Source organism: Peromyscus maniculatus, chromosome 4 (genome assembly GCF_049852395.1).
Source record: "Peromyscus maniculatus bairdii isolate BWxNUB_F1_BW_parent chromosome 4, HU_Pman_BW_mat_3.1, whole genome shotgun sequence".
Classification (NCBI taxonomy): Eukaryota; Metazoa; Chordata; class Mammalia; order Rodentia; family Cricetidae; genus Peromyscus; species Peromyscus maniculatus.
In genome coordinates this window covers 94,849,280-94,864,358 of record NC_134855.1, presented here as the reverse complement: position 1 = coordinate 94,864,358, position 15,079 = coordinate 94,849,280, and the positions used below count along the sequence as shown (strand labels likewise).

General features: G+C 45.8%; 1 protein-coding gene across 1 annotated transcript in view; it reads left to right on the top strand.

The window, feature by feature from the left end:
* The window catches only part of Rasgrp1 (RAS guanyl releasing protein 1), a 63,970-nt gene that overhangs the window by 35,194 nt on the left and 13,697 nt on the right, over positions 1-15,079 (top strand). The window contains exons 4-10 of the mRNA XM_042275937.2: positions 2,609-2,671; positions 4,096-4,227; positions 6,147-6,300; positions 9,281-9,454; positions 10,342-10,458; positions 12,262-12,537; positions 14,113-14,193. Of these exons, the coding sequence (XP_042131871.2) occupies positions 2,609-2,671; positions 4,096-4,227; positions 6,147-6,300; positions 9,281-9,454; positions 10,342-10,458; positions 12,262-12,537; positions 14,113-14,193 (997 nt within the window). The remainder of the gene's footprint in view (positions 1-2,608; positions 2,672-4,095; positions 4,228-6,146; positions 6,301-9,280; positions 9,455-10,341; positions 10,459-12,261; positions 12,538-14,112; positions 14,194-15,079) is intronic.

The window sequence follows — 15,079 nt, the reverse complement described above, 5'->3', positions numbered from 1 at the left end:
CAGGACTAAATGTACTTAAGTGGCCTCCTTTGGGACACCACTGGGTGCTGTTCCTGCAGCAACCCCTCCACTGCCCGCCCCGCCACATCCCACACACTCCACCCCCTCTACCCTGTGCGCTCACACAGCCTTTCAGTGGCACCTGCTCCCCAGCCATTCAAATGCCCCGCATTTAAAAATAAACTCTTAACCCTGTTTCCCCTTTATTCGACTGTAGGATTAGAAATTGGATGTGAAACCTTCTGAAATAGTCTGCCTTCACAACCTCCAATCTCTACTCCCACTCACTCGGCAGCGCAACCGCGGCTCCCACCGAAAGATGCAGACTTCCCTCTGATGCCGCTGTGGCCTCTCAGCTGCCCGCCAGGCCCGGGGGGACTCTGCTCCATCCTTGCTCCTACCTCCCAGAAGCAATGGGCAGCCCAGGCCTCGGAGGCCTTTTCCCCCAGGACTCCTGGACTGTACCTTCCCATGTTCTTCCCTGGTCCTCATGTGACCTCTCCCCTGAGCACACGTGCACACAGGGTCCATCTGGGTCTTCCCACTCAGCAACCTTTTGTGGGTGGTTTCACACAATGATTCCTCCACCACTCTATGGACCCAGGATGACTTTCAAGTTTACATTTCTCTATCATAAACTGTTTTCTTAAAGGTCTGGACCAGTTTGTCCTGCTAACATTTTAAGGTATTCAAATATGTTTGTTAGCTTGCTTCCTGCGTTTGTTTGTTTCTGTGTGTTTGTTTGTTTGTCTCCTTAACCCCACATAGCATGCCCATTTCTTTAACCCTGCATTGGCCCCTGTATTTTCAGTTGCAGGCAACAGTACCACTGCCTAACACAGAAGCAGCAGCCTTGAGCAGATTGCCTTTGCCAAGGCGCAACAGCTGAGGACTGGGGGAACTTCCTCCTTCTGAAGGATGCTTGGAAGCCTCCTGGCAGGCAGAGTGCTCTGCTGCTGCGGTCTGCACAGAATGCAGCTCCTATGCATCAGCAGGCTAGGGAGGAGGCTGCACTGTAAACAAACCAACTCCTTTGAGTTGACATTTCCACTTAGCTCTTTCAAAAGAGAGGGTGTGTGTGTGTGTGTGTCCGTCCCCTTCCCTTTTACTAAGGAGGAATAACCATTTTAACAAGTTGAAAAAAAATGATAAAAACATAGAACCCCAAAAGTATGTATCAAGAACATGTCTTGTGCCATTTATGTTGATGTTACACATTTTCTTATTGTAACAGAGAAATGTGTGGCCATTCCATGTTCTTGACTTCTGAACCTTTCCCTGCGTCCATTGTCACTGGTAGCCTGGACACACTTTGATTTTGATTGTGTTGTTGATGTGTGAGGTTTTGTGTTGAAGAGGGCTGTGATTTGTGTGTGGGGGGGTGGGGTTATGTGCTCTAATTTCATGAACAGATTTAATAAGAAACAAATATATTAATATATAATTTTTCAAATTAGTCCTATATTTATTAAAATTACAAATTTTAGCATAACCTTTTGTATTTTCAAGTTTAGTTTGCTCATCTTTAAGATTTACATTTTAGGGTTTTTTTTTTCCTTGAGTTGTGATTTATCACTCAAATGGACTAACATTATCTTGGGTGTTCTAAAGCTGACCATAAAATCAGTGAGATTTTCAGCTTAAAACACATGTCTACTGTGCTTAATCAAATATTCCACACTGAAGTTTCAAGTCTGTGGGTCCAAGATGCTCAAAAACATTTACAGTGCACACAGGCTTTCATAGTAAACACAGCACCAGGGTCCTGATGAGCGCTGCCTTTTCTGTATTTAGCTCAGCTTTCCAAAGGGGAATACACTTTCACCTACTGAGGGAAGACAGCTTCCACTGCCTGTCCTGTGATTTGGGCTGGTTATCACTAGACTCACCACCGGCCCAACTGTAATTCACTGACCCCTGCATTGCAGTTAATCATGCCTCAGTTGTTAAAAGAGAAAGAGGCCATGGCTTTGTGGGGTAAGTAACCAGGTAGCTTGCTCTTAAATCTGTCAACAGAAGATGGTAGGACCTACCCACATTTACCATTGGACTAGAGTTCTCATCAGATGCTTCAGTATGCAAATATTCTTGCCTTATATCTCAAAAGACATGTAAACGCATGGTTTTTTTGTTCTTTCTAAATATTCAGAATTATAAAGGCTTTTAAAACACTCTTTAGTTGCATATTTGGATTATTCCATGATTTTGTTTTCCTTGCCATGCAATGCACAAAGTTGATCAAATGATGCCTAATATATGTGTGTGTGCATATATACATATATGTATGTGTATATATGTATATGTGTATGTATGTAGGAGAAAATATTCATGTTACTGTTCTTAATTATCAACACATTTGAAGATATATGGATATATATTTTCCTAAATCACGGCCCAAATAGTTACTGCACAAATCAGTTACTGGAAAATTTTTACAAGATGAAGAGAATCTCTTTCTAACTTACTCATTCAGTTGGACTCCTAGTCTCTTGGGCACAGGCCAGAGGTCATTTGCCCACATATCAGGGGTTGATTGGTACATAATTCCAAAGATGGGAGGTTTATGGTTTCTGTAATACATCTTCCATTTCCCTTAACCACGCCCTACATATAAGGATGCACTGGAGAAGAATTCTCCGGGAATTTGCCTGAAGATCTGCTATTTTGTCAGGTAATGTCTGTGTGATTTGGAGACTATGTGGAGTAGGGTTAGATGAAAAGCTGCTCTCTGAACTTCTGCTCTTTCTGGTCCTCCCAGCCTCTCCCTCTCAGCCTTCTGTAGGCTGCCTCTGACACTGATGGCTGCCTCTGACACTGATGGCTGCCTCTGACACTGATGGCTGCCTCTGGCACTGATGGCTGCCTCTGGACAGACTAAAAGAGCAAAGGCCTTACATAGGAAACTCAACTCAACATGGTGGATTTCCTCTGATGTTCTTGTGCTTAAGATCCTCATCCTTTTTCCTTTTAGTCTTATGACAATTTGTATCAAATGACAAATGACAAGAGAAGGATACAAAGACAATTCTTTATTTTTATTCTTAATTATTGTGGTAATATAGTTCATTGAACATTTTGAAAATTCTAAAAATAATATAATAAACACTCATAACTAACTACCCATTTTGTATATATCCTTTATGAACGTTTTGTTGTAGTAGTTTTTGCTAATTTTTCAAGTTAGCATGCAGTTGATGGGTTTCCTTATGGCATTTTCAAACATGAGTGTCATTATATTTTGTTCCTTTTCATCCATTTCTGCTCATGTTCCCATCCCCTTGCTTTTGCATGCCTTTAACCCCAAGACTCGGGAGGCAGAGGCAGGCAGATCTCTGAATTTGCGGCCAGCATGATCTACAGAGTGAGTTTCAGGACAGCCAGAACTATACAGAGAAACCCTGTCTCAAAAAACAACAAACAAAAACAATATGTGTGTATATAGAATGCTTTTATACTCTGTGTCTTGGGGGGGGGGGTTGTTTGTTTGGGTTTTTTTGTTTGTTTGTTTTATTTTGTGGGTTTTTTATGTTTTGTTTTGTTTTGTTTGTTTGTTTGTTTGTTTGTTTGTTTTTGGTTTTTTGAGACAGATAGCTGTCCTGGAACTGGTTTTATAGACCAGGCTGGCCTCAAACTCATAGAGATCTGCCTGCTTCTCCACGCAAGTGATGAGATAAAGGTATGAACCATCACTGCCCAGCTAATACTGTATATCTTTTGATTAGCTTTCTGTTGTAAAAAATTCTAATTTTTACAAGTTTTTGATATACATTATTTTTCATAGTTATAATAACATGATAAAACATACTTTACACACCCCAGTTTTGAATATTTGCTTGTCTACATGGTCATGTCTAGATCCTGTCTGGGTTCTTTGATATTGATACTCCTTGTCCTATCAAAGCATTTGTGTGTGGAGACACTGAAACCTGCTAGGTAGTTTTCTCCCCTCGGGAACCCTTTACCCCTAGATCTTTTACTACAGGCAAATCACCCTCTGTCTTCTTCTGTGTGCTTTTTGTAGCTTCAAATTCCTTTGGGCATCTGCCTAACTGTGAAGTCCTGGGCTCAAGGTCCTTTCTAACTGCCTCCTTGTAGGTATTGGATAACAGAATTCTGGATCATGTTCAAAATGGATGCCAGCTTGACCAGCACTATGGAAGAGTTTCAGGACCTGGTGAAAGCCAATGGTGAGGAGTCCCACTGCCGCCTCATTGACACGACGCAAATGTGAGTGTTCTGGTGGGTCCTTTGAAGCCACCTCCCGCCGGTCACCTGAGCTGGGGTGCTGGGCCTCTCATTCCCTCCACTTCTAAGAAGTTCAGACAGGCAGCTTCAGAGAGCCCCCCACAAAAATAACTTGACATTTAGTAGGAAAGCAGAGAGGCCCCCAGTGAGAAGCTGCAGGGCCTGGAGTAAACAGCAGAAGGCAACCAGACCTTGCTAGAAGGTGTCCAGCCCATGAGAAACCGAGAGCTCAGTGTCTGGACTAGGGCCTCATTCATCGTTGGTGCAACGGGCACCCCTGAACTTAATGGACCAGGCACTGTTGCAAAATGTCCCAAGCAGAGAGTTAGAACACACGTAAATGTCTGTGAAAGACCACTAGAGTCCCAGCGCTGAGAAGGAACTCAGGGATATTTCACATCATTCTTTGAGTTCCTTATTCATACAGTTGGCTCACTCTTGAAAATGAGCCCTTCTTAATTTGGGGAAGAAGGGCACACATATTACATGTTGGGGTTTTTATGTGTGGTTAATTATTTTGCAATAATACAAATTCCCCAAATACAGAGTTCTAGAACTGCAGCATATTGGAGAGATCCAAACTCCTGTTTTTGCCTAGGGTCTGTGACTGGCCTGGGCTCTGTGACTGATTGACCTGGGCTCTGTGACTGACTGGCCTGGGCTCTGTGACTGGTCTCTCCCTCATCTTGTTATCACCGCCATGTATTTGACACAGCTATGATGCGCCCTAGGGGCGGAGACGTAGCTGCACTCTGAGCCCTGTGTGTAACACCCATGCACAAAGCTCTGATTTCAAAGCTGCACCCCACAATCCCAAATCAATCTGTTCATCCATTTGGGTCCTCTATACTTCTCTGCTTGGACTTACACAACTTGATAGATAAGAGAGATTCATTTTTCGAAGTAACAATCTGTTCATTTTAAAGATTAAAAAAAAACAAAAAAACAAAAAAACAAAAAACCAAAAAAACAAAAAAAAAAAAAAACCTATAGCAGGAAGCCTCTTGAAAACCTTAGTCTTCTGTCCCGGTATTTTCTAGCTGAATTTTGTCTCCCAAGGTTTTTCACCATTCATTCTTTAGAAAATGTTAGTTGAGGATATTGCCTGACTTGATGTGTTTAAGGAATTGCAAGTTATGCTTTCCTTTGTCATACATTTGAAAGTCTTGAATACAGAGAAGAAGAGATCTACAGAATTTGTAGCCTTTCCCAAACTTAAAATCAAGGAATCCTTACGCCCTGAGCCGAGGCTGTCAGAAATTCTGGTTTAGAAACCCAAGCTTGCGCCCACTGCCTTCCAACACTAGCTGCTTTCCTCTGCTTAGCACAAACCAGAGATTAAGAGAGTCTGGGGTGCGCTGTGAGGATGCTGAGGAGTCACTGGGTCGGTCATTCTCGGCTCAGCTAGGTTATGTGGTCATTTTCGTAACTGGGGCCATGGGAGGAAAGTGCCTTGTTTCTGCCCAGGGTGACCACACGCTCCTACCAGTGATTCCTTGCAGCAGAGTGTCTGCTGTTTTTCTCTGAGCTTGTCTGAAAATTGCCCTTCTCTTATGATTTCCACCAACGGTCCCATAACCCTAACAGGAATGGAAGAACACACAGAGGCATCGAAAGAGTAGACACAGTAAGGCCAGAGGAAGGGCCAGGACCAATGCCCATAAGCGCCCCTTCCCACTGCGCTCCTGTCTGTCCGTCCTGCTGCATGCAGAAGACCCACTTCTTTGAACTGTTATTATGGGGAAAAGTTGGCTGGGAGAAACTCGGTTAATGCATCGTTTACGCCGAGGGGAGCTGGCCAACTGCACCTTGGGAATTCTTGTGGGTCACGCCAGTGTGCTTACTACTCATGCAAAGCAGTAGTCACTTATTCTTCTCCTTTTCTCATTTACCCACAAAAGTAATTCTCGAGACTGGTCCAGGAAACTGACTCAAAGGATAAAGTCAAACACCAGCAAGAAGCGGAAAGTCTCCCTGCTGTTTGACCATCTGGAACCCGAAGAACTGTCTGAACACCTCACCTACCTTGAGTTCAAGTCCTTCCGAAGGATATCTGTACGTAGCCCAGGGGCAAGAGGAAACCTACTCTGGGAAGCTTGCGAACATGGGCAGAGAACGTCTGCCGCCAGTTACCCTCTTGACCCAGTGTGTCCATGGTGCCGGGAGACTTCCCTAGCAGGCATCGTGGGATCTGGAAACCCAATGCCGTCAGAATTCCTGTGGCTGCCCATGCTCTGCTTCCCCGTGTCACACCCTCTGTGCCCACATACCACTCTAGCATTCATTCAGCCTATCAAGATATGGCACTGGGGGTACACACGATATCCTGCATGCGTGCCTGCAAATGAGGGTTCACGTGCCCTTCACCCCTGAAAATCATCAGACTTATTATTTTTATTAGACTTTATTATTTTTATAATTTAAAAAAAAAAACAAAACCAGAAGAAAAGAAAAAAATGGGGACTACATTCCCTAAGAATTAGATTCCAGCGTAGGCTTTGAATAGCTCTGGGAAGTCCAAAAAGTCAAACAAATGTGACCAATCTTTCTAAAACATACCTAAATCCCTAAAATGGTGCCCACACGGCCAGCATTCTGGAAGCAAACTGCTGACTGAGCTCACGCTGTTGGAATAGTCAAGCAGGGCAAAGGTGAAGAGAGGTGAAGGGAGAGGATTCATTTAACCATCAGTAACAGGGAGAGATCCCAGCACATCCTGTCCTCACTCTAGTCCTCAGAACTACCTCTGCTGGGAACCCGAGAACACTATTCCACACAAGAGCACTTTGTCCCCCACCCAAGGGAACTTGCCATGCTGCTAAATGCAACATGCTGTCACTGGCCAATGTGCTTTCCTGAAACCTGGCGCTTATCCACTCAGGCCCCGCTCCCACCCACAGGTACTGGTTCAGTTTTGCTCTGACACCCAGCCAGTACAGTGCTGGCTGCCTCTCAAGGACCCGTATTCCCCAGGTGTAGGATGGAGGGCCCGAGGGTTGACTTGAGCAAGGTCTGCACAGTTTACTAGAGTTGGAGCTCATGTCTCCCAGTCACTCAGCACCAGCTTACTGAGCCCAGCTGCTGCGTGTGGATGGAGATGAGCACACCAGATTGCAGAGATTAGGTCATAGCTTCTCCCATAACATTGATATCCTGACTGCCATCGCCCAACCAGAGACCCGGGAGCTTGCCCTTGGGGCTGGCTCCAAACACTCCCCCCATGCTAACTACCCAGTTTCCTCATGGGCACCCCTCAGGCAGAGTGCTGGGCCCCCAATGTGAGGCTCCAGCTTCGGGTTTTCTGTTTAGCCCACCTGCCCTGTCCCAAGGCTAGACAGCTGAAAGCCTCTGAAAAGAGGCCATTATCACCCTGGAAATCAGAGCTCTGCTGGAGAAGCTGGCAGAGCTGTCCCGGGCCTGCAGGATGTCTGCTTGGTGCCAGCGCTCAGCTGCAGGAAGGCAGAAGTAACAGTGAGGGAGAGACTCCAAGCCAGTATCTCCGAGCTGAATAGTGCTCTGTTTACAAACAGAAACTTCAACCTTGTACCTTTTGAGTGGCATGGCCCCTTCGTAGAAGGCTATTTTGGTGGGTTCCTTGTTTGCTTTTATTTTTCCTAGGCAGTTTTCGCAAATAAATAATTTTCCCTCCAACACTGGGGAAATGTATCTCCGCTGTGATTTGTTTAACTCTTTGTGGGAAAGTTATATCAAATCTTCTCTTTTAAAGAGAACAAGAGATTGGACCTATTTCTAGTCAGAAGGAATATACTGCATTCACCGGAATGAGGGTGACCACTTCCTCTCAGATCCAGGAAGAACGTGGCTCTCTGTGTCTGTCTCATTGCTCTTCTAAAGAGTGCTTTTGTCCCACTCAGATGTGTCCACCCACCAGCAGTCACAGCACCACAGGGTGGAGATTGGCTAATGGGCATCTGGGCATCTATTTTATTTAGACAAGGCAGGCATTCATATTCTCTCTCTCTCTCTCTCTCTCTCTCTCTCTCTCTCTCTCTCTCTCTCTCTCTCTCTCATTTCTTTTCCACCACTCTACAAGTCTAACAGGTGTGTCAGCAGAGGCTGGTTGGAGTGGCCAGTCTTCATCTGGTTGGGATTCCCAACATCTCTGCAGCACTAGAAAGGTAGACCGGCAAGGCATACATTGGCATTTAGCTTGGTCCTGACGCTTCACTCACATGGTACCAGCCATTTCAGCTGCCCGCACTGGCTTTCAAAGTGCAGAGTTCAGTGTAGCACCAGAGCTTCCCATGGGCATATCCCTGGAGACTAGGTTCTTCTTTACTGTTGAAGCTGAGAGACTCTTGCGGCAGGGACATGTCAGCTATAATCATCACTTAGAGCGGACAGTCCAGGATGTTTCAGCTTCACACACACAGCCCCATTGTTACCCATAGCTAATGCTACTGACAGGTTGGGCAAACATGGTCACTGTGTATTTATTTAGCTGTGTCCCAGGTGCCAGGTGCCCTTCTCACTTGGCCCCTGCTCAAGGTGGTTCAGACAGGCTAGTGCTAGCATGGCTTTCCTATTAACACCACTTCACATTTGTGCAGGACTGTGAAGAACAGAACTGCTCCCATCCCGTGTGTTATCTTGAGTTTAGAGCAGGCTCATGTTCGAAATAGGAGGTTTCATGATCACAGCTTTTTGTAGACAGCAGGTGGAAAGAGAAAGGTCCTAGAAGGAGAATTGTGTTCACAAACTGGAGATTCACAGTTGGAACTAACAAACATTTTCTACTATGCTACGCTCTATTCAGAAGAGAGGGAATACCATCTACTCAAGTATGCTATTTGGGTTAATTGATGTGTACTCATCCTTCTGTGCCTAATAGACTTCATATAGAGAGGTCCCGATGTGAGCTCCCACACATCACTCTTTTGGGCTTGGGAACACAGATGCCAGGAAGGTAGCCACAGACTTGTTTGCCCATACTGGTTCCCAGCCACCACTGAGCAGAGCTGATGTGTCCCTCAGAACTCCAAGAATACCTGATGGTTGTCTTTTTTCCCTCCAGTTCTCTGATTATCAAAATTACCTTGTAAATAGCTGCGTGAAGGAGAACCCCACCATGGAGCGGTCCATTGCCCTGTGCAATGGCATCTCCCAGTGGGTACAGCTGATGGTTCTCAGCCGTCCCACCCCGCAGCTCCGGGCAGAGGTCTTCATCAAGTTCATCCACGTGGCTCAGGTGAGTGGCTAGATGGAGAAAATCTTCCCAGGCCATGGGGTAAATGACTTAGCCCTTTCACCCTGAGCCTAGCCTGTCAGTTATGCCCCCTCTGACCCACAATGGGGTTTGAGCACCTTCTGCTGCCTCTTGGTCTAGATGGGCAACTCTTCTGCTTTCTCACCCAAGAGCAGTGTAGAAGTCCGCACGGGCCATCTCAAGATCAGGACTCAACGCTGCAATGGTTTTTCAGGAGACACATTGTTTTCTCATAACTAGCCATATGGCAAACAGATGGGCAAAGCCAGACCAGCCTGAGTTATACCATAGGTCCTTGGGTTGAGGCTATGCTGACTGGCATCTTCAGTGTTTGAGGGACAGAGATTCTAACTTCTCTTCCGTGGCTATTATCCTTTACTGGTGTAAGCATCTCACAGTAGAATAATATCTTAGCCTCAGTAATAACCCTGGCAATAGGATCAAGGCAATAAGATTGTGTTTATATATTTTCCAACTTGGGATGCTCTACACCAGTGTTTCTCCAATTTGGAAATGGCCTACCTGCTCTGATACTCGTTAGAGACAGATGAGGCGAACTCTCTAAGCCTACCCCAAGTCTAGGGAACCAGAACTTACAGGGTTGGGTCCAGAAGTCTTTGTTAAGCATGTACTCAATGATTCTTGGAAACCAACAGTTTAGAAGGTAGTCCACAGATCAGATACCACAAATGGTCTCCATGCTGATCTCAGATCGGGTCTGGAGGTCAATGAGAAGGGAGGAAACTGCAGCTCCTGGCTGTTAGTCTAACAATTCTACGGGAAATGCGCAGTATAGAGATGTCAGCTTCTAAGCACCCCCATGTAACGACATGTACAGTGACCGTGCTGTCATCTGTCCTGTGTCACAGAAGCTCCACCAGCTACAGAACTTCAACACGCTGATGGCTGTGATAGGGGGACTGTGCCACAGCTCCATCTCCAGGCTCAAGGAGACAAGCTCCCATGTCCCACATGAGATCAATAAGGTCAGTGAGCTGTCTTCTCTGGGGCCCTTAAGACTACACATCCCTTGTCAACAAGGTTAGGGACCAGTGAGGCATACCCTAAGGAAACCAGGCTGGGTGAGTCACAGACCTGAGAGTGTGTGTGAGATTCCACCTGGCCTCAACGTCACTGTGCCCCTCTCTGCCAGACCCCTTATAATAATGTGTGCCCCTTTCCTTGAGTCTACAAGGCATCGAATGTTCCGTTGCTGTCCTGGTCATCAACTCCGTTGCCCAGTTCTCTTCAATTAAGAATGTATTCCCCAAACAAACAGAAGTTCAGTCGCTCATAGTGTGTGCCAAGTGCGGTGGCAGCCTGGAGCACTAGCTTACCAGAACTCTTGCAGACTTTCCAGGCACTTGAATTTCCAGAGTTGGAAATGCCCTCTTTAGATACACTATTCTAGAGAAGAGCCTGGTCACCGAGCTACACCCCCAGCCATTTGCTGCAGTCTTATAACACGTTTTACATGGGATGATTGTCCTTAAGTGTCTCGTGCACTGTCCTACATTCTTAGTTAGATGTCACAGGAAATTCTTTAATCTCTATGGCAGAGGGCTGCTAGTGTAGGTACTGCCCACCATCCACCATGATGTTGTGAGCTGTGCCTGGCATGGGCTGGCTAATGATGGCTGTTTGAGCACTCTCATCTCGTGTCAGGGGACTTTACTATCCACAAGCCACAAACATCCTAAACTAGAGCAGGAGGGGGGTACTCTTATTAGGGAAAGATTCCTGAGCCTCAATATCCCTATCCATTTATCCCATGTCTTCATCCTCTTTTCAAGGAGTCCCTCTTAATTATCCCTTCCATCAACCATCACCTTTTCATTCCCTAACAGTTCTGCTGAGACCACACTGAAAAGATCGCTTATGTTTCAGAAACCATGGAAACACTAGCAAAACTTTACATATCCTACATCCCACTGTTCACCTCACCTTGTGAGTTCACATAGCTCACACTCGCCAGCAGCATTTGACAAAGGGGTGGGGTGGGGGAGGTCTCTTGCTGTCTCAGAGTGACTGAGCGGGCATGGTCCAAGCCTCTACTTTCTCACTGCATGATAGTTCTTGATAGATACAATGTTATTAAAAGAATTTGGCATAGTGTCTAATATGGTTATTATATGCGAGAACACGATGGGTGAAGTCACTGCACATCTCCGCCTCTGAAAAGCTGTCATCATCACACTTGGGAAGGGGGGTTCTGTAGCCCGGTGTATTTGAAAAGACTGTCTCTGGCTGCTCCTTTAGGCATAGGCCCACTTTGAGAATCTTGAGCCACAGAGTAGTAACCTGCACTACATTCCTGCAGCTCCCCAAATAAAATCCATAGCTTCCCGGGAGCAGCAGCAAAGGCAGCTCCTACTGACCTCACATGCCAGACATTATTCCATACCCAACTTCCTGAAGCTTTCATGGATACCAGGGAAGGCAACTTATGGCTTGGGGTCACGAAGGCACTTATTTACCTTGTTGTGTCCAGTGCTTATATTAGTTCTAAAAATAAATCAGTTGAATATAAAATGATAACACTTTTTCAAATGAAACTATGTAGTGATATGGAGGAAGAAATCCTTGGTTTATGACTCTACTCTGACATCTGACGTAGCTGGAGTTTGAATTTGAGAGTTGTAATAGCTACAAATGAGATGTATCACCCACTGCCCAACAGACTAGGGATGGGCTAAAATCATGGTGGACACGAGGGTAAGCAAGGTGGCCGGTGTGGGCAGCACACTAGGTCCCACAGGTGTCTGTGACCCTTCCGTTCTGCTTTGTAGGTTCTGGGTGAGATGACTGAGCTGCTGTCTTCATGCAGAAACTATGACAACTACAGACGAGCCTATGGGGAGTGCACCCACTTCAAAATCCCCATCCTGGGGGTGCACCTCAAGGACCTCATTTCCCTATATGAAGCCATGCCCGACTATCTGGAGGATGGGAAGGTGAACGTCCAAAAGCTCCTGGCCCTTTACAATCATATCAATGAACTGGTCCAGCTGCAAGAGGTGGCCCCACCATTGGATGCCAACAAGGACTTGGTGCACCTGCTAACGGTGAGATCCCCATGGAAGAATAATTGCTAAGTGCCAGCTATGTAGCAGGGGCCATTCTACTGCTCTTCCCATATACTAACTACAGAGTAGAATTGCCATTTCCTCTTTGTGGATGGGATATAGAGGCACAATGGTCAACTTCCCAGAGGAGCTGACATTTATTAAGTACAAGAGGCCTCAATTTAGACTTGAGTTGGGGAAGGGGACCCAGGAGGCTTTCTTTTAAGCACTGTGCCTGGCAAATTTCTAAGGGTGTGCTTCTACTCCTGCAAAAGCTGTTCCTAAGCTCTCAAGGCAGAGTTGATAGCAAATAAGATGCAAGCCTTGGTCACAAATGGAGACAGGGTATTCTCATAAAATACAGTATGATGGGGGTAAAAAAACAAAACAAAACAACAACAAAAAAAACAGCCAAACAAAACAAAATAAGAAGAAAATGAGTGACTCTTTGGGTCCTGCTAGTTTCAGCTTAGATCTCTGTGCCTGGACACATCCTAGCCAAGGGTACATGTGGAGAGTGGAGATCAGGGTTTGTAGTGGGTGTGGGGTGAAATCAGCTGCACTTCCTTCCAAATTTGTGGTGCTTCAGTGTGCCAGCTGCATGAATGTAGGCCTATACTCTCTAAGCCTGCTCCTCTTCTGTGAACTCTGAGGGGCCAGTCTTGGGTTGATTCAAACCTCTTATCCTAAAATTACACAAGTTGAAACTTGCTTCTCTGTTCATAGTAGAAAGAATGGTGGCCACGGTATCTTCCTACTTCACCGAGCATGTTGATGGAGCCACAGGGTTCACCCACAGCTTGGGTGCAGTTTTGGAGTTCTTTTTCTTTTATGAAGTGACTTTGGCAAGTCTCTGGCCTCAGGCACCAATATCAATTCTATGAAGATGCATAAGATAGTAAACCACAATTAAAGAGAACATCTTAGAACTTCATCAGTATTTGAGAACACTTTAACAAGAACAGATTGCTGTTTTCCCTGTCAAAATAGCAGCCAAACTTTCTGATTTTTAATTTTTTATTTGTGTGTGTGTGTGTGTGTGTGTGTGTGTGTGTGTGTGTGTGTGTGTGTGCATGTGCGAGTGTGAGCAAGCCATTTCTCTTCTTCCAGCTTTAGGTGGCTTCCAGGAATTGAGCTCAGGTCTCCAACCTCCCACAGCAAGTGATTTTACCTGCTGAAACATCTTACTGGCCCCCACTTAGTGTTTTAAAAACAAACTGCTGAGTCTGGAGAGGTGGCTCAGTAGTTAAGGACGCTTGCTGCTCTAACAGAGGACCAGGGTTCAATTCCCTGCATCCACCTGGTGATTCACAACCCTCAGTAAATGCAGCTCTAGGGAATCTAATGCCTTCTTCTGACCCCTGCAGGCATAAAGCACGCCATGCTACACATGCACGCATGCAGACAGAGCACTCAAACATAAAATAAAATGAATAAATCTAAAAAACAAACAAAATCCCTGCTAAGCACCAAGAAGATGAACCACTGGGGAAAAAATGCAACCAAGCAAAAAACCCTCAGTTCTGGTAGAGGTAGAGTGTCCTAGCAATTAACCATGTTCTGCATCCCCTGCAGTTATCCCTGGATCTCTACTACACTGAAGATGAAATCTATGAGCTTTCCTATGCCCGCGAACCAAGGAACCACAGAGCCCCGGTGAGTTCCTCATCCTGGCGCTCCAGTAGGGCAGGGCTTTGAAAGCTTGATTCCTCCTCAAGAAGCTGGCCTTCAGTTGCTTACTCAGTGTATGTTTGTGCTGTGTGCTCAGCTGTGTGCAAAGCACACAGACAGCTTCTCCACATACGTGTGACACATAGTTCTTAGCTATGAACAGCTTGTTGTCTAGACGAAGGGACCACTGTGTGAACAGGAAGTGACTGTATACCTAAGGGGGGTGGGCTAGAATCTGCCAGGGGCTTACAAAAGAGAGGAGGCAGCGTCACGAGACACAGTGCTGTCTCCCCCCCCACCCCCAGCATCCCCACGTCTCTTTTCTAAGACTGGGTGACAGCAACAATACTCACCCTAAAGAGCAACATTTGTGAAACTTTCTGCCATGGTCAAAAGAAGAAACTTCATTGGCCTGTGATGCTCTGCAACAGGAAGGTGCTGGATGTTTTGACCTCCTATGCCCAACAGGGCTCAAAATAGCACCAAGCCCTGGCTTTGCACACAGTAGGTCCGTTACAGGCTATCTGAGCCTGCCTTTCTTCCTGGCAAGTAAGCAGCAGGATTATTCCCATCTCCTGAAAAGCTTCCCAACAACGCAAACAAGGACTTGAGGGAAGGGAGTTGTCTACACACAAGAAATCATTTTGTTGTTGTTGTTGATTTCAGGTTGCTCTATAGAATGGTCAGGAGGGTCCACATCCAGAGCATTAGAGGCATTTCAGAAGAAGGGTCAGCAACTTTTTTTCCATGGGAATTTTAATCGGGGCCAGGTTTCAAATGATCAGCAATAGATTCTCTCTCAGCATGTGCAGACTGTATTTCTTCCTTGTGCATCTTGCTGTCTTGATTTGTTTTTTTCTCATCCATCTCT